Source organism: Neopsephotus bourkii, unplaced genomic scaffold (genome assembly GCF_033783945.1).
Source record: "Neopsephotus bourkii isolate Nb327-2 ecotype Australia unplaced genomic scaffold, CSIRO-AGI_Nbou_v1 NB_196, whole genome shotgun sequence".
Taxonomy (NCBI): domain Eukaryota; kingdom Metazoa; phylum Chordata; class Aves; order Psittaciformes; family Psittacidae; genus Neopsephotus; species Neopsephotus bourkii.
In genome coordinates, this window is record NW_026900709.1 from 16705460 (window position 1) to 16729568 (window position 24109).

A 24109-nucleotide genomic window follows, 5' to 3' on the forward strand; every position below is an offset into this window, starting at 1 on the left:
GTTAATTAGGTCAGAGCCGAGCCCTGTGCGGATGAGACCGCTGCAGCCCTCCTCCTGCTGCGGAACGTATAGCCCCGCACCGCTCCCGGAAGGACACGGCAGGCTTCCCGGCGCTGAAGCGGCCCCTTGGCCCGCGGGGCTCCGCTCGCTGCCCGCTTCAGCGAGGCTCCCCCTGCCCGTGGGGTTTGCCCTGCCGCCGGGCCCGGGCCGGGGCTCGCAACGCGGGCGCTGAGCGGGGCCAAGCGCCGCCCCTCTCTCCCTCCTTCTCTGCCTCCCTCCTCCCTCCTTCCCTACGCCAGCCCTGCCCCGCCGCCTGGCACCGCAGCCGCGCCGGCCCCGAGCGCTACCCGCGCCGCCGCTGCTGCTGCTGCTGCTGCTCGGCTCCGGCCGGGCGGGGACTTGGCAGGAACTCCCGGGGAGACAGCGAGAGTGCCTGCCCCCGCTCCGCTGTGGCTTTTGGGCGGAGGAGGAGGAGGAAGGTCTGCGCTCGGCCGAGGAGCAGCAGCCGCCGCCGCCGGAGAGGAAGAGACAGGAGGGAGAGAGAAACGGAGAGGCGGCCGGAGCCCCCCAAAGTGCCCCCCCATCCCTGCACTGCAGGCTACATTTCCAGCTTCATGGGCAAAGTGTGGAAACAGCAGATGTACCCCCAGTACACCACCTACTACTACCCCCAGTATCTGCAGGCGAAGGTAGGGTACGGCACGCCGGGCGGCGCGGCGCGGCGGGTGCGAGGCTGGCCCCGCTCCAGGGTGGCTGGCCGGGGCCGAGCCCGGAGGGGAGCTCCTCGGCGCGGGGCACGGCCACGGGAAGGCCGTCAGGTTGCACCGGGGGACGGAGACAGGAAAGGGCCGGCAGCCCCTTCCTGCCGCCCGCCGCCGCCCTGGGAGAGCCGCCGGGCGCCCGCGGGCCGCTTTGCTCCCCCGCCGGGCTCCCACCCGTTCCCTTGCCTCGACTGTGCCGTCTCCGACCCGTCTCCTTCCCTCTCGCCTCCCCCCTCCCGCCGGCGGGCCCTCCTCCTCCTCCTCCTCCCGAGGGCTCGCAGCGTGTCTCCTTCCCCACCACGTCCCCGGCCACCCCACCGCAAAGCGCAGCTCGGCAAGCCCGCGGCCCCCCTCCTGCCGCCCTCCCCGGGCGCAGCGCAGCGGCCCGAACTGGGGTGGCGCGTCCAGGCCGAGAGCCGTGGCGGGGTAGCGCTGACAAGCCGGGGTGGCAGGGCGGGCTGACTGCTGGGGACGGGTGGCCGTGATTTTGCTTAAATACGGACGCTGAGGAGGCTCCCGGATTCGGATGGACACGCATTGTCTGTGGAGTTTGAGCTTTGTGAGCCGCCACCTCGCAGTTTGCAAACTGGATTAAGGGTCCAGCGCCTGATGGCTAATGTTGTACAAGGGTGGCTGGCGTTTGCAGGCAAATTGATGTTCGCAGTGCTTGTGGTGGTGGGGTCCCCACCTTTTCTTCTCTCCTTTCTCCTTCTGTGAGGCCAGCCAGCCCCACCGCTCAAGCAGCATCATGCTGCAAACTGGCAGATGCAGAGGTGGTTGCATCAGCTGTCTGGAACATTTAGCATAAGCCTCTCCAACCACCAGTGTCACTCCTCACAAATCAAAACAGACCCATATGAGGCTTCAATGTGTGAACTTTTTTTGGAGGTTATAACCGTGGTGTGTGTGTATGGGGGGTTTGATAGCTTGTCTTCTTTTCTTTTTCCTCTTTTTTTTTTTTGCTATTGAAGTCTCCCGCCTCTGTGACAATGACAGGACAAGATTTCCCTTCTCTTTATCTGCACCCTCATTAGGCTCTTCGTCTTACTGTGTTCTGTGTTGCTATATTGTGAAATGTCATTTATACTGCTTGCCTGAAAACTAAATTCAGTTTGACGTTTTAGAAGTCAGCAACGAGGAGGCTTTGAAATGTGCTTCCCTGTAGACAGAAATGGATAGAAATATGATGAAGGTCTTTAGGTGATTTGAAATGACAAATCTCTTAAATGTGTAATTAACATCAGGCTAAACAGCACAATCTGTAGCCATCTAAAGATTATGCGGCAGAGTAATCACTTCAGTACTGTTTAGGTGTATATTTTAAATGCATTATTTTTAAGAAAGGTAAAGTGCCTGAAGGACAGCCTTTTGCATCATGTAGCTGTATAACTATATAAATATTCTCAAATGAAAAAATGTCTTTGTTTAAAAGCTTGTACCTTCATGGTTTTGTGTGGCATTAGTAAGTTACAAACCAACTGCATAGCATTGAATATATATCAAGCAATGTCACTTGGCTTTTTTGACATGTAAATAATTGAAGAGGGAGATGAACTGTAATAGCTTACTGTAGTTATTAAAGTATGATCCTAGAAATCTATGATCCTATGAGAAAGCTTGATGGACCATCCTTTGAAAATGTTTCCTGTACAGATAATTTAATATTGATTTGTATTACAGTCAGTGACATCTTCAAAACATCTTGCAGTATTTGCTATAAAATTATATAGCCAGAAATTACATTACTGTGTTTCAGCAGAGCACACACAGCCATTTGACTTACACACATGAAATCGAATATCTGGGATCCAGTGAAAGCTCCCTGTTTTCAGAGAGCTTGATTTTAAAAGAGAAATAAAAGAAAAAAAAAGGTGGCTCGTTGGTATAGATAAAAGGAACAGTGAGTTGCAATATTCAGGTATGCAGAATTCAGTGAAACAAGCTATCTTCTCACTGTTGATCCTCTTGGAACATACAGAAAAATTAATTTGATTCATAGTTTTCAGCTGTTTTGTCTTTTGGGCCCTAAAAGAACCTGTTCTGCAGTATATGAGCTATTTCAGTAATTCTGGAGAAATCTTTGGTTTTTGTTAAAGACAAATGATATTAGAATTGAGTAGCTCAATGTCTGGTGGGTAATGGTTACACTGGGAGACGTTTTTAAAACTAGATTTTGAAACTGGAAGTTTTGCATCCCATCTTATCCTTATTTAAATAATGATGGAAAATCTGCTGACTAATAAACTGCAAATTGATAATTAGGAGGTGACAGGCACTGCCTGAAGATGGATTTTTCTGTAGAGAGCTCAAAAATCCTCATTAGAAATTGCATGCATTCCTAATGGTTCTTTGGGTTAAAATGTTGATGTGGTCAACTATTTTAATTGCTGCAAAATATGGTATAGATTTTAAAAACAGATTTTTGCATTTGCTTGTTATGATCTTCACAATCTTATTTGTGAAGTATTCAAGCTGGTTCAGTCATACATTCTGGGAGGAAACATAAACATTTGCTGTGATTCAGCACCTCCGTCCCCCTAATCTTAGGGAGCTCAGCATCAAAAGAGATTAGTGAAAACATGGACTGAAATGAAATGAATAAAATAAACACTGGAAGAAGGTGTAAGGCTTTTAATATGAAAGATCATTATAGCAATGAAAATAGTTTCAAATTGAAGCTTGTAAAACCTGCATTTTTGGGACTGCCACAGTTTTTTCTCCAGCAAATGATATGCTTGACATATCTGTTAAATTTTGTATTTTCTAATGAATGTATGTTTTGGGACAGTGCCTATATTGCAGCATTGTATGGCATGTCAGAGAGCATCAAAATATTTTTCCAGTTCAATGGATGTTTCTGAAGGTTTAGATACTTTCTTTAATAATATTTCCGTAACATTTCAACTTGGTGTATGTAGTTTCCTTCCTTAACAGTTTATTTGTAATGAAGTGATTCTGTATTTCAACATTTTAGCAGACAATGTTAGTTAAGATTGTATGTGTTTTAGTAATGCTTTAAGGCCCCTCTGACCAGGAGTAAGATCTGACTGTGCTAGGCAAAGTAGTGTAACATTTAACAAGGCAGGGTACTCATAAGCAAATATAAATGCATATGTGCATCTCTAGTCCACAGTCTGTTTGCTTTGGTCAAGGAAGAAATAGAATTGATGTTTTGGTCTCCTTTACTAAAATATCGAATGGAATTCAGTGACATCATGCAGACAATGATTTACAAATAAATCGTGATGCTAGCTGTATTGCTGTTTTTTGCCTTGGACAACAAGGAGATATGCAACAATATGATTAATTTTATTGGTAGGCTTTTATTTTGTAAAGGAAAGTTCTTTGTATAGGAGAGATGTAGTAGAGTGGGCTTCCAGCTGTATAATTCGGTAGCTGCAAAATTAGTGTCCTGGCAGCTGTGAAAAGCACTTATATTTCTAGAAGTTTGTGTAGGTTTGTAGGCAGGACTGTAGACTGGTGTAAGCTTGCAGTGAGCAGGCAGGTCCTGCGTGTCACAAACTTCTTTCGGGCTGTTGACAGCAAACTTTAAAATGTGAATGTTTAATTTTTATCCATGCCTATTGATGGCAGCGGAAGTGGGAAATCAGTTAGCAGGGTACTTACTGGAGGGTGAAACAAAGCAGATACGGAACTTTTCATATTAAGAGACACAGTTTAGTGTCAGTGTTTGAAGTTCACAGACTGAATGAAGAACCTTCTGGTGTAGATGCTTCTAATGCAGAAGTGGTAAGACCCTCTAATGGTTTCCTGCTAATGAAAACCTTTACTCACTGAATTCTGTGCCAAGCACAGGTCTGCTACCCTTTAAAAAGTGATCCTAGCTTACAACCTGATTTTAATCAGCATAAACAATTGCTAATTCTAATCAGTTTAGTTAGATTTATTCTGCATGCACTGTGACTGCGAAATCTGTACATAGTAAAATACAAGTTTACAGTAACACAAAGTGTACGTGTTTATGAGGTTGGATAGAAATATCTTATCATGGGAAGTGGTACTGTCCATAATTGTGATCCTGCTGGTTCTTGACTAGGCTAGAAATCCATCAGTTACCTGATCTTGAGATCCTGTTAGCCCCCTCAGCCTCTTGACTGTATTCCCTTCCTTTCTGGCCAGGCTGGGATTTTATTATGCAACTTCCAAAGAATTCCTTCAAAAAGTGTACCAGATTGTGGAAGTGTAAAAGGAAGACGTGTAAAAGTTACCAGTTTCAAGAAAAGATTTGAGGGTGTTGGTGGTGAGGTGATCCCGCTGGCTCTAGAAAACAATCTCAGTGGATATAAAATATGGAGAAGTGGAAAGTGTTCCCTAGGAAGAGTATTTTCTCTTCTTCCAACCATCCCAGTCCAAAACTGGGAGTGCCTGTGTCATCTTCAGAGAGGCCAGTGACATTTTGTCCCTGGTCACAAGGATCATTTTATGTAGAGGTTCCAGCTAGCTTATTTTGTGTGGGCATCTCTGTCCTTATCCCAGTTATAGCTCCTTTTAACTTTTGAAGCTTAGTTGAGGTAGCTTGGTATGAACTAGAAATATGTCCTTCAGGAAGTATTTCTAGAAACTATTGCTAGAATCATTCTTGTATATGCAAAACTTGAAGCCTTTCTAGAAATGGATCAAGCGAAACTCATCATCCTTGCCTTGAATTACTCCAGTTTTGAATTATTCTGTATCAGGGTCTCTCTTCAGAAGTAATGTCAGATTAGCTCCATAGGCAAATACGCATTAGAAGCAGAGTGTAATCAGATATGTTGTTAATAGTAGTGACTTCAGGAAGGTTTTATCCTAGATATTCCACACTGGGACCACTGCATTGTCAGGTAGTGTCAAGAAGGACGTATGTTAATGTGTCATATATGTTAATGTATGTCATTGTAACTATCTGAATAACTCTGATCAAGATACAGGAAATGCAGAACCATTTCACATCGTCATCTTCAAGACTGGCTTCATTCAAGACAACATGAGTTTTGCCTTTGATTTCAGATGAGCAGCATTTTATTTACTAGAAACTTGATTCATGCTTGGGTTATGATGACCATACTTAATTTGGGGGTGATCTGCAATGACATGATATTCATAATCTTCACTTCGGAAGAGCAGAGGTTAGGCAGTGCAACGTATAGATTTTGTGATGGGGGCTGGAATCAAGGAGTAGTAGCAGTGGCATCCATAAGATTTGCTGATTTATTTGTTTATTTTTTTCCCCTAGGGAATGTTTTAAAAAGAGTTTTTAAGAAGCTACAACTTTCCTCCCTTAATCCACTTCCTCAGGGAGCGGGATGATATATATGCACTGGAGACTGGATTTGCAAATGGCAAAGTGAAAAATATTTCTCCCATCACATTAATGTTAGAAATGGCAGGTTCTTACTAGCTTTGTAATTTCTAGAAGTTTGAAACTAAGCTCATCCCTAGAGTGCACTGTGCTCGGGGCTTAATTTGATACTGCGTGATTGGCCTCATTTAACAAATGTCAACAAAATCTTGGTCCCTCTCCTTGATTCAGTAGTAACTTTACTGCTGATGTATGAGTCAGATCCTGAGTCTGATAGTCTTATGGGACTGACTTTCCGAAAAGTTATAAACCAATATATGACTTGAAAAACTTATTGAGTGCTGTTTTCCTTTGTGTCTGATGGTTAACCCCCCTCTGGGTACCAAGCACGTTCCAAAACCATGTCTATGAACTTTATATCCAGCAGGTAGGCAACAGCTGTAAGAGACCAGAATATCTGATGTGTACTGGTGTATTTTCTAGCTTTGCCTTCAACACAAGCTCCCAAGGCAGTCATGAAAGGTGTGCAATAAGTTTGTGGGGGGAGAAGTCAATTTTCTTTGAATAAAATAGTTCTTTAAAGTACGTTTTCTTTCTCGGCTCAACTGTTACCCTGGTAATGAGTGTAGTTTCTTCTCATTACTTTTAAACCAGAGCTGAGCATGCTGTTTAGAATCTAACCTTCTTTGTAACATGAACCCTATACTTCAAAATACTTTGCTTCTAGTTAGAGCATAAAACTTAAGGTCTCAAGGATGAAATTTCCTGAGAGTAAATTTCTGAGCTTCCACTTAGTGTTGAAGGATTAAATAAGAGATAGGCAAAACCATTGAAATTTTCCAGTGGAGAATAACGTGTAGTAAAGCATTGTTTTCCAAGTCTACTTTTCTATAAAGCAGTACCTTTCATAAATATATCTACTTGGGATATACATCAACCCCCCACCTGGGATACATTTCTAAGTTTCCTGAAAGTCCAAGCAGCAGTTTGAGTTGTCAATGTTGATAGTAGGTACATGTCTCTTACTCAGAAAGGTAATTGATGCTACTAATCCAGTGCTCCTGATGAAGGACACTTGATTGTGATAGCAATAACGAAGTTTAAACAAAGGTGTAATAATAACCTGGAAAATACAGCTTGATACAGTTACAGATTTAAGTTTCAGTCTTCCAAGTAGTCATAATCAAGAGCGAATAGCAGTGGTTTAAAAAAGAAATTGTTTTTCATTAAGTTATGCTTTTGGTGTAAGAAACAGTCCTTTGAAGATACATGCTCAGATTTAGCAAAAAATTCGCTACAAATTATATATTAATTTTTATTGTATTGTATAAACTTTCTATGACCTGTGCAAAGTAGCAGTCACATCTATTTCAACTGGAAAATCACCTGCTTTGTTGAAGAAGTGAGAAGTGTTGCACAAACATGCTGATAAAAATCTGTTTGTCTGAATTTAATTAATTTCAGTCCAAACACAAACACACAACAGGTTCAGGTCATATTTATTGTAGCTAATAGGTGATAATTATTACCTGACTTCATGATTCTCTTAGTCTTCCTCAGCTGAAAACACCGAGTCCTGCATTTAAATGTAATTTCATTTAAGTTCTAGCGGAATTGCATGATCTCAGAATCGAGGAAGATGAAGAGCTTGGACACGAGTATAATCAGGTACCATGGTTCACTTGTTTCGTGGTAGCTTTTGAAGCCACAGTGCTCTGTTCATGGTGTGAGACCATAAGAATACACAGTCTTAACTGCTCTGACATAAAGCAAACATTTCAAAACACATCAGAGCAAGATTTCTGAAATCTCAGCATACACCTAAGGCTGGTGAAAAGTGTTTCAGAACCATTACAGGTAGATAAACAGAGCTTATTGATGCAAAATGCATCCTGGAATGTTCCCTGTGACTCTTGTGCACTGAAAGCATTGATCTGCTGTAGAGAGGCAGAGTGAACGGGCTTCACTTTGTGGATTTTACTACAGGTTAAGAACTGAATTCCCTTGCTTGTCTCTTGGCAACACAGACTGACATAATTCCAATAGCAGTTTATAGGCTGTGGTAGTATCTGTGACCTCTTCTATCCCTCAGGCCATAGCTACATAATCACTTTAATTTTACATAACTATGCACAGCAGCCAAAAAGGGCTGTCTTGTCTTTCCCCACTGCGCCCCAGCAACTCATTCCTGTCCCTTGCCCCGTGCTGGCACTAGCATTTGTATGATCAGTCAGTGAGCTGAATCAAGAAACCAGTCTTGGCTGAAAATGAACCCCAAAACCCCAACTGCAGTACATTTTTATAGTGGAACAACTGAGCTGCATAAGGAGTTTGATGTGCGTAGCTATGGGTAAAGCTGTCCCTGAGAAAAGTACACCATCTTAGGTCTCACTTCTGTACAACAATACGGTGGTGCTTAACTTGTCTAAATAAAAGGCTTTCCAAGTCCTTGGCCAAATGGCCCAAAGATCCAACCCCAAAGGAAGATACAACAGAGCTCTTAGGTTACCAAAATCTGTTGGTTGCATATATGTGCGGATAACTGCTAGCATAATTTTTCTGTGACTTTATTTCCCTGTTTTGTTTTAGATGTTGGTGCATCAAGTGTTAAAAACCCACTTGAGTCTCTTTCATTCTTACAACCAATAAGCATGGAAGAGAGTGTGAAGTAAATTGCTGAGAGGGCTTAAGTTAGGTATAGGCCTGGGAGGAAAGAAAGAATCAAATGTAAATGTGACTTCTAGTGGCCTTGTAGCGTAGTGTTACATCTAACTTTCCATTTTCAGCACAGTGCAACATTGATATTTTATTTCATTCTGGGGAGAGAGGGGAGAAGGCTGGCACTTCAAATTAGCAGCAGCTGCAGAATTAACACAAGGGTGTTAGTGACTCATTTGGAAAAGTACTAGCTAAAACATTCTGTCTCCTAGAAAAAACATTTAAGAAGGGGTTATGATACAAACTTTGAATTTCATGTAAAGTGCTTGTGACCTTCTGGTTTCCTCTGGATAGCTTTTCTGATTAGTGACCATTTGCTCGTGACAAGTGCCCATTAAGGGGAGAAGAATACATGGGACATTTTAGAGGGGGAAGCATCTCTGTTAACAGGGTCAAAGACTCCACAATGCTTCTTACTTCTTTTGACCCAGCCAGTTAGCCGAAAATTCAGATTCTTATTGTTCTAGGTAGAAGGATAAATGGTGATACTTCATTGTTTCTCTGATATACCTGAACTATTGACAAAGAGCAGTCAAACTTAAGTTTCCCTGAACACAGGGATCTTGAATAATAGAAGCAGTTTCTTTGTTCTTACTCCCAAATTCCTTTTCCCAATTCACTATTCTTTCTGCTTAGGCCTTTTATGGGGCTGTATCCTCAGTGAGTATGCTTAGTTAGTTCTCTACTCTTTCCATATCTGTATTTTCGGTGAGATTTTTTCCCCTCCTGTGATGAATATGTGTATTTCCCTGTTTTATACCCAGGTCCTACAAATGGCTAAGGGGAGATCTGATTGATGTGTAAATCTATTGAATGAGAATGTATAGACAAGGTGGAGCCAGACACTTCTTGGAGGTGCACCAGAATAGGATCACAAGATAATTCCAGTTGGAAGGGACTTCAGGGGCGTTCTAATCCAACTTTGTGTGCAAAGCAAGGTCATCTAGAAGATCAGACCAGGTTGCTCAGGGCCTTATCCAGTCTGGTTCTTGAAAGCCTCCAAGGGTGGAGACGCACAGTCTGTCTGCACAACCTGTTCCAGTGCTGGCTGTCCTCATGGTGGTGATTTTTTTACCTCCTTATTTCCAGTTTGAAGCTCTCTTGTTTCAGTTTATGCTTATTGACTCATTGTCACACCATGCACTGCTGTAAGAAACTGGCTCCTTCTCCCTGATAACCCCCTTAAAGGTTTCTATTCTACAATTGGAAAGCTGCTAGTAAGTCCCACCAAAGCCTTCTCTTCTCCAAATTGAAGAAGCCTAGTTCCTTCAGCTTTTTACAGAGTGTGTGATCCAGCCCCCAGCCATCTTGATGTTCCTCCACTGAACTTACTCCAGGTTGTCAATGACTCTTACTGGAGGCCCAAAGCTGCATGTAGTATTCTACATGGGGTCTATCAAACAGGGGGGATACTCACTTCCCTCACCCAGATGCAGCCCAGGAGGCACACCTTACTGCCAGAGCATGCTGATGGCTTATACTCTGCTCACTATCTGCCACAACTCCTCAGGGCTGTTCCAGCAGAGCTGCTCCCAGCCACTCAGTCCCCAGCCTATGTCACTGCAAGGGACTCTTCCTTTCCAGATGTGGAACTTCACACTTCTCTGATACAAATATGTTAAATGTGCAGTCCCCGGATAGACTTTTTTAGCGCTCCCAAGGTGCTGGTCTCCAGGTAGAGTATAACCCATTATTGTGTGGCCATCCTGTTAGTTGCATTCCAATCTAGTTGTCCACTTGTCCAGACTGTAATGTCTTTACCTTGGGTCCAATGATGTAGTGGGACACAAAGCCCTTGCTAAAATCAATGTGAATGACATTCAGTGCTCTCCCCTTGCCTACAGATGTACTGTTTTGTCATAGAAGGGAATAGGCAGTAGGATGCAACACAGTGGACACAAGTTGTGACCTGAGAAAGTTGTAATTAGATGTACAGCTTTATTATTATTATTTTTCCTATAAGGGTGGCCAAGCATGTGAACAAGTGCCAAGAGAGGATCTGGAATCTCTTGGAAACAGTAAAAACAACTGGACAAGGTCCTGAGCAACCTGGTCTAGTTGAACCTGCTCTAAGAGGGAAGTTGGACTAGATGACCTCCAGGCATCCTTTCCAAGCTACTGTGTGATTCTATGAGGGAGGCCCTGAAATAACTGCTATTATTCCTTCTGTGTTTCATCATTGTACGCTGTGATAAGGTATTTGGAAAGGAAGGGTATAGATGGAATTCCCTTTTTCTGTTTAATAGAACATGCATTCTACAAACACGCAAATGATATTTCAGTAATCTCTCCATCATGCAAATTCCCTTATCCCATTTTAGCAAATATCTTGTTTAAGCTGCTTAAAATGTGAAGTTTTAGGTTTGTCTGTTTATTTCTCCTGGCAGAACATCATAGTGCTACAAGCCTATGCTGTAAATCATGACAAACACGTATACATTCTTGTACCAAACCACTCTTTAGGCTGACGTTTCTTGCTCCTGCATCAAATCTGAATTTGTTGATAAGTGTTTGTCTTGGACATGGATTAAAAATTAAATAAAACTATAATCAACCCCAAATTTAATCTTGTTTCTTTCCAAGTAGACATTATTCAGAGGAACAGCAGAGTACTGAGGAAGACAGTGTTCTGACTTTCCAGTAGTAAAAATGGGAAGAATTAGCATGTTACTGTTGCTCTTCACTGACAGTTCTGCTTCAAGTGCCTTTTATTCCAAATTACTGTAACTTCATCAGCTGCAGAAGCTATGGATATGTGACGGGCTTCCAAACCCACTCACCCAGCTTCTTTAGCCCTCTCTGCTTTTATTAGCACTTCTTTCCAGTGTCTTTTATATACTCACTCCCACATCTTTTCTAAGGATTTTCAATGGCAGGTGTAATAATAGGAAGCTGTCATGTTCCCAAACCCTCAAGTTAATCTTAAAGATGCTGTTTCTATTAGATCTTAAAACACCACCAAACAATAAAAAAGTCAGGCTGTAGTCGTCAGCCACATTGATGATGAAGAAAAATGTAAACCCCACCAAATGGTGAGTTCATTTTTGCACTGTTAACTGAATCATGTGATCATGGCTCTTCATCAGTTCTGAAAATCGGGTTGTTTTTTTTTAGGGGCTAGAATATATATTTAGGGATCTAAGACAGGGTTACGCTGGCCTTAAGATGATTTCCTCGTGGTCAGAAGGTTGCAGAGACAGCAGCGTTATCACTCCAAATCATTATCACAGAGCAGAAATTACCTAATTGAAGACTTCTTTATTCTTTATCCTAGAGTGTTTATCTTGATGGTGACAGCTGTTTGAACATAAATAAAAGTGAAGAGTTCTACAAAAATATAGGATTTGGAAGAAATGAAGAGGTATTTCTGCACTGGGGATATTTCTGCTCTTACCGGTTTTAAATGCTGTTCTTAAGACTTTTACTTAGTTGAGGGCCTGGGACTAGGGAGAAGTGTTCTCCAGCACCTAAGAAACTAAGTAGCCATGCATTTTTCTGGGAGAAAAAAGAAACAACAAACCCCACCCCATGGTTAAAAATGACAGAAGAATGACAGAAGTTTCCTTTGCCATCTTGCCCCCAAAAGAGGCAGAAAAACAACTATGCATATTTTATATCTGCTACCGCTTTCCGTCTTTTAAATCTCCAAGTGGAATTTTGTGTCAGATGAATAATTGAATAACGAACAAATGAATAATAAATTCTGTTTTTTTTGGGGTTTTTTTGTTTGGTTTTTTTTTACCTCATATAATGGGTCATTTTCAATGCTCACTTGCACTCTATTCAGCTCTGTTAAGGTTAGTATAGCTGGCTTCTGTTCTACTGATGTTTATATGAAGTTTAGAAATGCATGTATGCTGGACAACAGAACTTCCGGCATTTCCATAGCAAACCTTTTTAGGGATAGGGATTTATCTGAGTCTTGTCTTCCAAACTGTGTTTTATCTTTCTCACTGGCGGAAAGCGTGCTGCATCTTACCCAGTAGCTTTTGCCATCCAGAGAGGATGCTGCAGATCCCTGTGCTCTGGTGGTGCTTGCTAATACTTGTATATACACACATTTGTAAGATGTGTTGAACATACAGTTTAGTTTAGATTGACCTGCCTGTTGTTACAAAATACTCACTGTTGGTTCAGTTTCCAGTTCCTTGTTACTGTTTTTCGTCTGTTAACAGTGTGGTGTCTACTCTGCAGGATAGCCTTGTGCTTCAAGTAGCCTATATATTGGGCAGTCGGGTGAAGGATGTATGTATGTGCATTATTTATAAAGTATCCCAGGTTGCTGTCCGTACAATGAAGGCATTCATGTGTAAAGCGGGCACTAGCTGTGATTTTTCTTCCTAAATTAAGAACTTAGTCCTTCTCTTGACACTGATACTGAGCTCCATGTGTTCTCTAATTTATATGGCCATAGAATCTAGGCTTTGCAGAAAAATCACGCACCAGAATCTTACTTCTGTTTTATCCCAAGAAATAATAAACATTATAACATTAATTTTCATATCTGTTTCATTACAGCTCTCCTTTTTTCAGTTTCAATGAGCTGCAAAATCTCCAAGCCATACCATGCTATTGTTCATGCCAGCCTATAGCTTTAAAGCAGGATTCAGGAGCCATTTGCTCTGAATCCCTTGGGGACAGCAGAAAGAAGGCTCACTGGCATCAAGGGTTCTGTACAAGTCTGAGCAACTCTGGTTTGCCTAATGACTGGAGGATGTCAGGAGACAGATCTGGGACTTCTGGGAGCAGAAAGCTGAGAGCCATGTCTGGGAATGACAAATATTTCACAGTTTTAGTGAGAATCTTCTGTTAATTGATACTTATAGGAATAGCATCTGGAAAAGAGGAAAGGAAAGCATGGCTCAGGATACCAATGTGAAAACAACACAGAAGTAGTCCGGTCTCTGTGTTTTCATATGATCTTGGCTTCACTGAAGTGATAGACGCCTCTGGAAGAACTACTTGCTGTTAGTCCTTCTACACTGAGACCATAGCAGCTGGCCTTGGGAGCAGTGGGTTTGCAGAGAAGACAGGTGGTTCCACAGGGAGGATCCTCTTTGCTTTCCTTTGCCCTTCCTGGCATTGAGCTTATCTCTGAAAGTGGGTTAAATAGGTTCCTAAAAGCTGGCCATAGGCCTGTCTCTTGAGCCTTGTGTTGTCATTTGAGATAGGAAAAGAGGAGAAGATAAGTGAAAAATACAAAGCTGGACGCAGGGAAAATATAGGGAAAACTAATTTTGAAAATTGAAAATTTCTGTAGAAAACAGATAAGGGAGAAGAATAAGAGAGAAAAGAGCAGGGGGGAGAAAAAGCACAGTTGAGTGGAGAGGCTGTGGCATGTGTGCCAGAGTATGGCACAAGAACACGCCTCCAGCTGCCAGGTCATCCATGGGGAGTTGCATCCCCAACAAAAGGAGATTGAAGGCAGTATTCTGCAAGAACTCAGTTAGGGGATTGCTAAAGTTCACCAAGAATTAAAGGTTATTTTTTCAAAAACAAAGGGGAGTTCTGGGGAACAGACAGGCAAGTCCTCTGGGAAAAGCCTTGTTTTATATAGATTGTGAGAGAACAAAAGCTAGTTGTGGGGCAAATTTGGCAGTTGTCTTTGACGTGTAACTGGTGCAGCCATATTGTGATACTGTAGATAAAGTTTCAGAGGTAAGCTCCTCAGAATTTAAGACTTGGCCGTTTCTTTTTGTTTCTTGTAGATTGTATGTCTGTTTTATTGTTACGCTGAAACTAGAGTTAAGTGCAAGGGCTTCCTGAACGCTGTCTCAAGTAAGGTCGTGATGTTGCTATTCTTTTTGATATTTTATATGTTCAGAAATTCATTTATCCCAATAGATCTGGTATGAATCTGATCCAAGAAAATACACAGTATAGCAAAGACTAAACGGAGGTAGCATCTACTTGGCAGCCAGAATATCATCATTGGCAAAAGTGGCTAAACAGTGAAAAGAAATAAAATAATGAGAAGGCATCCATCTCAATATAAAAAATTAGAGGAGTACGCATGGAAAATAGACTTCAGTTGACATTATACAGTGTATCAGCCAGAGTGAAACTCCGAGTGAATTCATAGCAACATGTTTTCATGTCTTTTAAGTTTTACACTTACAGAGGCATGCTTTCTTATATGAAAGGTTTCATAATTCATTTGTGCTGTTTGTACAACACCAGAACACTTACGTATCCAAGCACGCTGTTCTGGTCAAGTGTCAGTCAACTCAGAGACTAGGGTCAGTCCTAGCAGCCTGAGCAGATCCAGTGTTTGGGCTAGAAATAACATTCCAGCCTGCTTTGGTGATCAGGGAGGTGGGCTTTCTATTTAGATTAACATCACTTGGAGGGAAAAGCAGTACCGAGAGAAGGTTTGAAGTCCTAAAGTCACCACCAGAGAACAGCATTTTCAGTTCCTATAACTGAGATGGAATGATTTGTGTATTTTAATTTGTATTTTTTTGTGAAGTCGTTAGAATTGCTCTCAGCTGCGCTATAGCGTTTGGAGGTGGTGGAGGTCACGATATTACAAAGGGGTAATGCAGAGCTTGTATTTTTCTGTCAACAGTCTACCCCTGTGCAGCAACACAGACCCAGAAAGGGCTTTAGTTTTGTGAAGAAGGGGTCACAAATAATAAACAGTGATTTTTTGCACTTTGAGTATGCTATTCTGAAGCCACGTCTGATCAAGAGAAGATCCTTTTTATTTTACTTAGCTTTAATGTCTCTTTCTTGGTAGATTCTGGTTTTGCTTCTTTTTGTTGTTTTTTAATCATTTGTTCTATAGGTGACATTATCCCTCAAAAAGTGATAAAATCCCAGAGTTTTATGGCCTATGGTTTCATCCTGCATCTGTCTCATGTGCAGAGATCATCTAAGAATGGTATTTGGCATCTAGTTCCTTTATACTGACAGCAGGGATCTTTGAGAGGTAATTGCTGTGCAAGCACTGCACACAGTGCTAGCACAGTGAGTGCCAGGTATGAGGATTTATTTGGTATTCTGGAATAATTATCCCCAAACAATTTTAAGTGAGGAGAGCTTTCTTCTTGAGTAGGAGTATCACTGTCCAAAACAGCTTAATCCACTTCCAAAGCCAGCTAAACAAGGAAAACGATTCGTATTCTGCAATGTGATTGCCTTCATTTACAGCATTATTTATAAATATTGTTTTATTTTAAACTGTTAATCTGACACAATTTTAATGCATACATGAGGCTTCTGTTCCTACTTCTTTCCAGGACAAAGCCTTAAAGGTTTGATGATACTGAAGTAAATGCACTGGAATGTTAGAGAGTAAAAGCTATCAAAGGTGGAAAATATTGATATCAAAAAGATTTCAAGCTTGTCTACACTTAAAAATATAATGGGATTTATGAGGAAATATTGTTCTGGAATTACTGAACATTATAAATTCCCATATATATGTTCACATACTTGCACATCCATATCAGGGGTTGTTTGAGAGTAGTTCTGGTAAACTTCCAAATGTAGACTAGACTTAATTAAGCTGACTTGATGTGCTAAATTCATGTTAACTAAAACTCTGTTAACTGTATTGTCTGCTAATTAATAACTTTAATAGTTTTAATTATATGGCTAAATCCAGTAATACCAGAAATAAATAAATGCACTATGAATATTTATTCACTTCACTAAGTGAACATTTTGCCTGCATACAGTATTCACAACTGGACTCCAGTGCACTTGGCAGAACACAGATGGGATCTGTCTGTGTTCTTTTAGATGTCTTTGTTCTTGAATTCTTAGTACTGAAGTTACACAGGTATCTTGGATTTAAGTGTAAATGGAAAGGTTTCTAGGATATGCAGTATTGCAAAACACAAGTAATAACATGAACATATGTATCAACTATATTAACACTTTTATATTAAATAGTATACTACTAGTAGTTTTATAAATAATAAGTTATGTTGCACAGAAGAATGGATTTGAAGTTGCTTAGCTTTATAAAAATCATGTTTACAATGATGTACAGATATACCTATATTTAATTTAATTGCACTAAGTGTTGGCATGACAGACCAACTCCTCTCAGTTCTAGCCCTCCAATCAAAATTGAAGGGGAATGGAATTAAATAAGTAACACTGAGTAGAATTTAACTCCAGATACAGAAAAAACGCTCAGTCTGTAGCATATTCTGCTTTTGTACAATATGAGCCTTATAGACTTCAAAGAGAATTGTACATTTGCATCCCAGGGCAGAAATTGGCTGTGTGCTTGGAAGCATGAAATCTCTCAAGGTAATACTTCATAACTATGGAATGTATCCCATGGCTGATATGTAGCTAAGAACAGAGAATCAAATTACACATTAGAAATACTTGAAATTAAATATTTTTCTAGTAAAAGAGAGCATTATGCTGGGTAAACAATATATGTTTTCTTTTTCTATGCATTGGAATATAAATACATGAAGTATTTAAATGTGTATGGTTTTATTTCATTTTTTTTTAATGAATTTTAGTAATATTTCTTTAAGGAATAAGATACTTTTTTTCCCTTGAGTTCATTTATTAGAGTTTTATGCTTGACTCTTTCAGGGATTTTTAATTTGTTTTTACATTCTTTTATGCACTCCAATTAAGTTTGGAATTTCTGATCTTAAGCAACTAATTTCCAAACATAGAGACTTGTTTCAGCAAGGAAGGAACAAACATAATATCCCTAAATTCTCATTGGCATCTGCACAGAAGCATCCACTAAGGCGTCTTTTATTCAGTAAAGAATTAAAATTACTGAAACCAAAAAATTAATTGGTGAACTTTCTTGTCCATGTTACTGTATTTAAGAGCAACAAGAATTACGTGACTATTCCTTACCCTTGCCATTATAGACAGGCTGTTTTGTCCTCATGTGGACGTACATACTGTGGTGTCAACTCCACTCGTGTTTCTTGAATCTATTTGCAGTAAAACCATATACTGGTGAGGTTTAATGGGGAGCACTGAACACCATCCATCTTATCTTCTTCCCATGATACTCCTGCCTGCCTAGAGTGTTGTTGTGCCACGTAGGGAAGGTGATGATCACAGTTTTGGCTAAACAGCTCTCAATAGTTGGGGAGACCCTTCTCTCTTGCCTTTGATCAACGTAAGAAATTGCTGAGGATCCAACCAAACCTGCAGAGAGCAAATTCTTGTAGGAAATAGAAAAAAAATGCTTATTTGACATAAAACACATAATAAAGGACATGCAAATTTTCTTATATTTGTTATTTTACCTGATGTTCTGTTCATGGGAGCCTAGGTGGTCAGGAGGATTGTCTCTGGAAGCTGGGTTTGTCACTGCAGGATAGACTACAAGGTACTTTGTAACTTATTTAGTTTATCAGCTGTTACTCTGTATATTATTAAAACACCCTAGAAGCCCTACATACAGGTCAGGAGTCCTTTACATGAGGTGTGAGACTGCCACAGAGTCCTTTCTTGTCTCAGTGAAACACATGAGACAAAATGGATTTAGGAGCTTATAAACAAACTGAGTAGTAGTAGTATTTTGTTTGATCATCTTTGGGTTTAAGACAGACATTTTTGGAAACTGTTGCCTAATGTGCATTCAATACCCTGTAACTAATGGGTACTAATAGAGAAATCTCAATAGTTTATTAGGGAAATCTAGGGAGATAGTATCAGACTCCTTGAACTCCTGATAAAGAACAAAGCGACACATTAATCTCATTGTCAAAAGAACTATATATACACCTCAGCTGCAACAAAGTCAGACACTTTTTGCTAATATTTCCTTTACAGTAACTTTTACAACCTTCAGCTCTGTGTCATGATTCTTAAAATGCGTACTCTTGGGAACAGCGTTTGGAACTATTCATGTAGTTAAGAATACTCACATGATTAAAAATTTGACGTGCTATCTGACCTTTGCAGATCAGGTTGGAAGTATCTTGCCCGTATTTACCATAGCTCAGAATTGTCCAGATTCAAGCAGACACATTGATAAAAATGTAGGTTGGTTGAACTTTGTGTAAGTTTTTGAACACATGTAGTTGGGATTGGAGAAACACTACACTGGTTATTCTGTTATCTTGCAAAATAAAAGCCAGTTACAAAAAGCACATCTTTCCCTGAAAAGGGATTTCACATGAAGACTCTGTATTTGTATGAAATCTAATGGCCATTTGTTCAGTGAAATTTCACTGCCCTGCTGAGCACAAAATACAGAAGCACTTATAAAATAGAAACTTGTAATGCTGTAAGTTACATACTTTGAACAATAAATGAACTCTTTCCTTATACTGAACTGAAGTTTAGGAATGTAGTCATCTTTGTCTCATAATTTTCTGTCTACACACACCCAGTCTGCACTTCTAAGAACAACTTGCCATTGAAGGAGCACACGTCCTATAGTTTTGGTAACAACTGTATATTTTTGTAGTGGAAGATGTCTTTACATTAACAAAAATAACTTCATAATGATTATACATTAGAGTTAGTGGTGCCAGTTTTGCATTATTGTGTGCATGCATGCTTGTTAGGACATGAATGATATTTTCAGAGTAACCATACAGTTTGTGGAACTATTAAGTGGTTTTGGCTCTGTTCAAGTATTCAACAACATGTCTGTTGAATATGAACTTTTTTTTTTCTCATTAATCTAATATTGCTGTTTGTTAGGCTGTGATGAGTATGTTCTCCAGACAAGCTAACAAAAGATAACAGATCGGTTCTCTGTCCAGGAAAATAACAAGACGTAAACAGCATATTAGGCCAGGGCTTTAGAGGACAACCCATCATTCTGAAGAAGAAAAAGGTCAGCCTGGTGTGATGCCTCTAACTGCTTCAGTACAGGTAAAAAGAAAACCATAAAGAAAAGCAATTGTCATTTTAAAGCCAAGTGTAAAAAGCATAAGCTTCATTATCACTCTGATCTGGATGAACCTTAAACAATGTTTACAGTAAGGTTTGGATAGTTGCCTAGCACTGGAGTATACACAATTAAACAACATAGCTGAACTTTTCTTTCATGTCGGTGTACTGCTAAAATGACCTCCATTGTACTCATATGATAGTAATTCTTGGAACTTACAACATAAACAGGAGTAGAGAACGTTTACTTGTAATTCTATCCCATGGTAGCTGAGGGCATGAAGGGCCAGAACTGCATTTTAATCTATAGAGCTTCAGAAGTAAATGAGAGACACAAAACAGTGGTAAGGGCGTAGTAAAACATGAACTCAATTCTGACATGTGAGTGTTTATACCTGAATTTGGGAGTTGCAAGTATGGACTAATAGTTACTTAACACTGCAAAACTAATTTTGATTGGGTCTGTGCACTTCTATTTCTGTGACTAATAAGCATCTGTGTACTCATCTTTTCTTTGGTATAGTAACCCAAGAAAAGTAAACACAAATTACTGAAGGACTAAAGGAAAGCTGAAACAACAAGCCAATGGGTACACTTTGAAAGTGGATCATCAGAATTAGAGTTGCAGTTTGGCATGTCATTAGTCTCAGAAATACTTGTGTTTGACATTGTAACAGTCGGGATTTCCAGAATCACTTACATGATTTCACACTTGTTCTAGTTATTTCTAAATTTTATTAAAAAAAAAATAAATATTTTGGATACCACTTTTGCATACACATGCATTATAATAGCCCTTGTAACAAATGTTATCTCATTAATTTGCTGTGCTCAGTTTCTATTAAACTGTTTATTTTTATGTGCAGACTATGTATGAATGAACATTTTTAATGAAAAACTGTTAATGGCTGTATGTAAAAATGGAAGTTAATGTAGGATATGAATTTAAATGTGCTGTATATGAGTTGTTTAAATCTACAATTAACTAGGTTGGGTGCAGTTGGTGACACTGCAGAAAGATGAACGCTAATTATCTTGACTGAAAGACGCTCTAAACTTTTACAAGCATCCAGAAGAGCAGTTCAAAGCATACAAACAAATTATAAACATAAATGTTCCAAATAGAAGTGTTTTCTTTCAAATATTCTTTTCTTTTCAGTCGAGACCTCTTCACCTTTGCTTTTGTAGCAATAACACTAATCCAGTGCAATTACAGACAGTCACAACACTCACTCATCAGAGATTAAACTCGGTTTCTGTAGTATTTGTACACATGAAATTAAAATGTTTAAATTAGACGTTCTCTTCACTTTCACTGAGTTTTTACTGCTCATTGACCAAAAATTATTCGCACTATTGTCTGAAATTGCAGTTTATTGAAGTTATGATAGAATAATTATATTCTACTTTGTCTGGACAGATATTCAGCTGGAGAGTGTATTGTGTGTGCCAGTATTATTGCTGTAAAAATGCAGAATTTGGGAATAGTGCACGGGTTTTTGTATGAGTAGTAGATAAACAATTTTATTAGCAGTCCTGCAGCACGCCAGCTAACAGTGTTAGAAAGTGCTTTTCCAAGCAATCCCTATCACAAGTTTTTTTTCTCTGTGAATGTACAGCAACTTTATTAACTTTGAAATTAATTTTCTCCTTTGAATTAGGCCTTTGTGCCAAATGCAATTGACATAACATTGTGAGCTATTGCCAGTACCTTTCCCTCATATTTTTAATAGAAAAAAGAAAGTTCTTTAATATTTAATGGATTCTTGCTTTTTAAATTAGATGGGGTTTTGTATGTCCTGGGAATCCAAAGAAAGTCACTGGATTACAAAGTCCAATTAATATGTCGGTGCTCTAAGTACATAAATCAATGGAAAGTAACTGTGTAGACTGTGAGGGGAACTCATCGTTTGCTACATACGCTTGGTACACAGCTTTGTGCTTGGAGGCTGGAGAAAAGCACCCTGTGGGGACACTCTGGGTTTAGGTGGTGACTAGGCATGCAAGAATTTTAGGCTGAGGGCAGTAAAAGAAAATGTCAAACCTAAAGGCACATGGCTGGTGAGAATCAGTGAAGTCACAGCTGTGTCCTCTGTAGAGGCTTGCCTGCTAGTTTAGGTGGGGAGTAATTTGTTGATACTTATGGGTAACTTCACCTGTATTTCCACCAATTTGAATGGGCTTACACCTAATGAATAGAGATACTCAGAAAGCCATTACAGTTAGTTCACTTTCAATTGCAATTACCACATTTACTGTAAGAATATTGTGCTACAGTGCACCTCTTGTGCCTGTAAATAATTCTGTATTAAGATAATTTTAATGTCTGCTAATATAATTCTACCTTCTCCTCACTGGCAGCACAGTTTTCTTCTAATAATATCTAATGGCATGCATTCGTAGCTAGTGCCTCTGTGTACTGGTGCCAGCCATCCCATGTGCAGATAAAGGATTGTCACTGCTTCTATGATAAAGTTGTATTAGCTAGGTTTAGAGCTAGCCTGTTTTATTTCTTATGTTCACTTATAAACTGGGACTCCTCTCAAAATGAGTTTATAGAAAATAATTTGTAAAAAATATGTTTTGGGGTTTTTTTTTATTTTAAAAGGAAGATAGCATCTTGTTTGAGTGATATTTGCTTTCAACATTGATATAAATTACCATTTAAAGTGAGAGACTGTTACCTGATATTTCATGATGTCCAAATGTCTTATGTTATACTGATAATATGGCTGGTTGAATTTTTTTAAGACTGTCATTCAAACAGTAAAATAAGTGTTAAAACAATTATCAAAAGATAAAATAAGCTGCATCTTCTGGTAGGTATTTTCTGGTGCATGTTTGGATCCAAATCGTGTAAGGTGTAAGGTGCTACACAAAGATTAGGTCCTATTTATGTCCTAAAATAGGCCTAAAGTGATACGTGAGTAATGCCCAAACACTGCTTTGATCCTCTGTCCAGATCCATGAATGAGTTTCATGGCTATTGTGATTATCTCAGTAGACTTGAAACACCCAGTTGATATACATCCACATCAAGATCATTTCAGCCATGCAAATCATGATTTCAGTGGAATTAATAGTTGCATGTTTTACCTCAGAAAGTCAATGATATGTTCACTCAGTCTCATTCACTGTTCCAGTGAAAACTAAAATGCATTTGTAGACCTTTCTGTCCAGCACACCCAGATGTGCAGGTTTAATTTTGTGCAAGTATTCTTTATTTGCACGGTCCATAAGCACTGATTTGATTGGGATTAGATAAATGAAGAATCCAGATACAAATCATACAATAGGTTTCCCTCCTAGTCAGTTTCCCCATAAAGGGGAAAATTTATAGGCTTAGCCTATAAATTGTTTGAATAGTTCTGTGGGTTTTTTTCAATAGATAAATTCTAAGTATGAATTGCTAGAATGTTGCTGTCATAAGGTCTCACTATTTAGTGAATTTACATGTCTTCATCAATTCTTTCAGAAATTTGTTATTTTTTCATGTCACAAAAAGCTTAACAAAAAAGGCACAAGCCAGTTCAGCTTGTAGAAGACACAAAAAATACAAACCACTGTAACCCATTAAACTAATTATGATATGAAAAATTAACATCTCCAGACTCTATGCTTCTTTTTTTTTTTAAACTTCCGCATCAGGACAAAAATGGATTTGGCATGCCTGTGAAGCAACATGAATTTGCAGTCAGAAACAAGGACTATTAACAATAAACCTCCATAACTGCAGTCCTAAAGGACTTTCCTTCAAAATGTGTCTTGCTGTAAAGCACTGGGATTACTCATAGTAGTAAGGATCTGTTCTGGGACTTTACAGGGTTGCCACCCAACCATTTTGTGGCTCCCAAGATATGCAGACCTTTCATAAAACACAGGAGCTGAAGAGCAAATGGAAAGTACTTTTTTATATGTAGCCTTGCCACTTTGGAGATGCTAGGATGTTTGGGCTTTACAGTGCCATCACATTTTAAGCAAAACTCTCTGGTGCTTTCACTAGCAAGTTCTGCTTGAGAACTGATGGCAAGAATATGACCCTGGTGTGGTGTGTGCTTGCAGGCTGAGCGGTGGTGGGAGGCCAGCTGTGGAATGTGGGAAAGCGGCTGAACTGCTGAAGTCATGCAGGGAATGTTAAATGTGTCTCCAGCTGGCAGGGAGCTGCGGCTTAAACACAAGCTCCAGGTCCTGGGTATTGCTGAGTGTTCCCAGCACCCTCAACTCCTGCTGCCTTGAGCACGGCGCCAGTACATGTTGCAGATGGATCAAGCAGAAAATGAAATGCCTGTCACCTTTTAGTGGACTTTAATGGCAAATGATACGAGGCAGTGAAGGCTTAAACTTTATGATTATAAACTATTACAGTAGCCCTACCCAGGCAGTGAGAAGCTCGGTCCAAGAAAGTTAATTGTGCAACTCTTAGTAGAGAGAAAAAGGGTTCTTACATTTTTTATATTTCCTTGGGGTATGTTCCTCTTAAGAGAAA

At 39.8% G+C, this 24109-nt stretch overlaps 1 protein-coding gene across 4 annotated transcripts in view; it reads left to right on the plus strand.

Annotated features, from left to right (window-relative positions):
• Nucleotides 1-347: 347 nt before the first annotated feature.
• Nucleotides 348-24109, plus strand: part of RBMS1 (RNA binding motif single stranded interacting protein 1) — a 151884-nt gene continuing 128122 nt past the window's right edge. For all 4 annotated transcript variants that reach the window (XM_061344171.1, XM_061344169.1, XM_061344173.1 and 1 more), the window contains exon 1: nt 348-689. In XM_061344171.1, coding sequence (XP_061200155.1) covers nt 615-689 — 75 coding nt within the window. In that variant the 5' untranslated portion in view covers nt 348-614. The remainder of the gene's footprint in view (nt 690-24109) is intronic.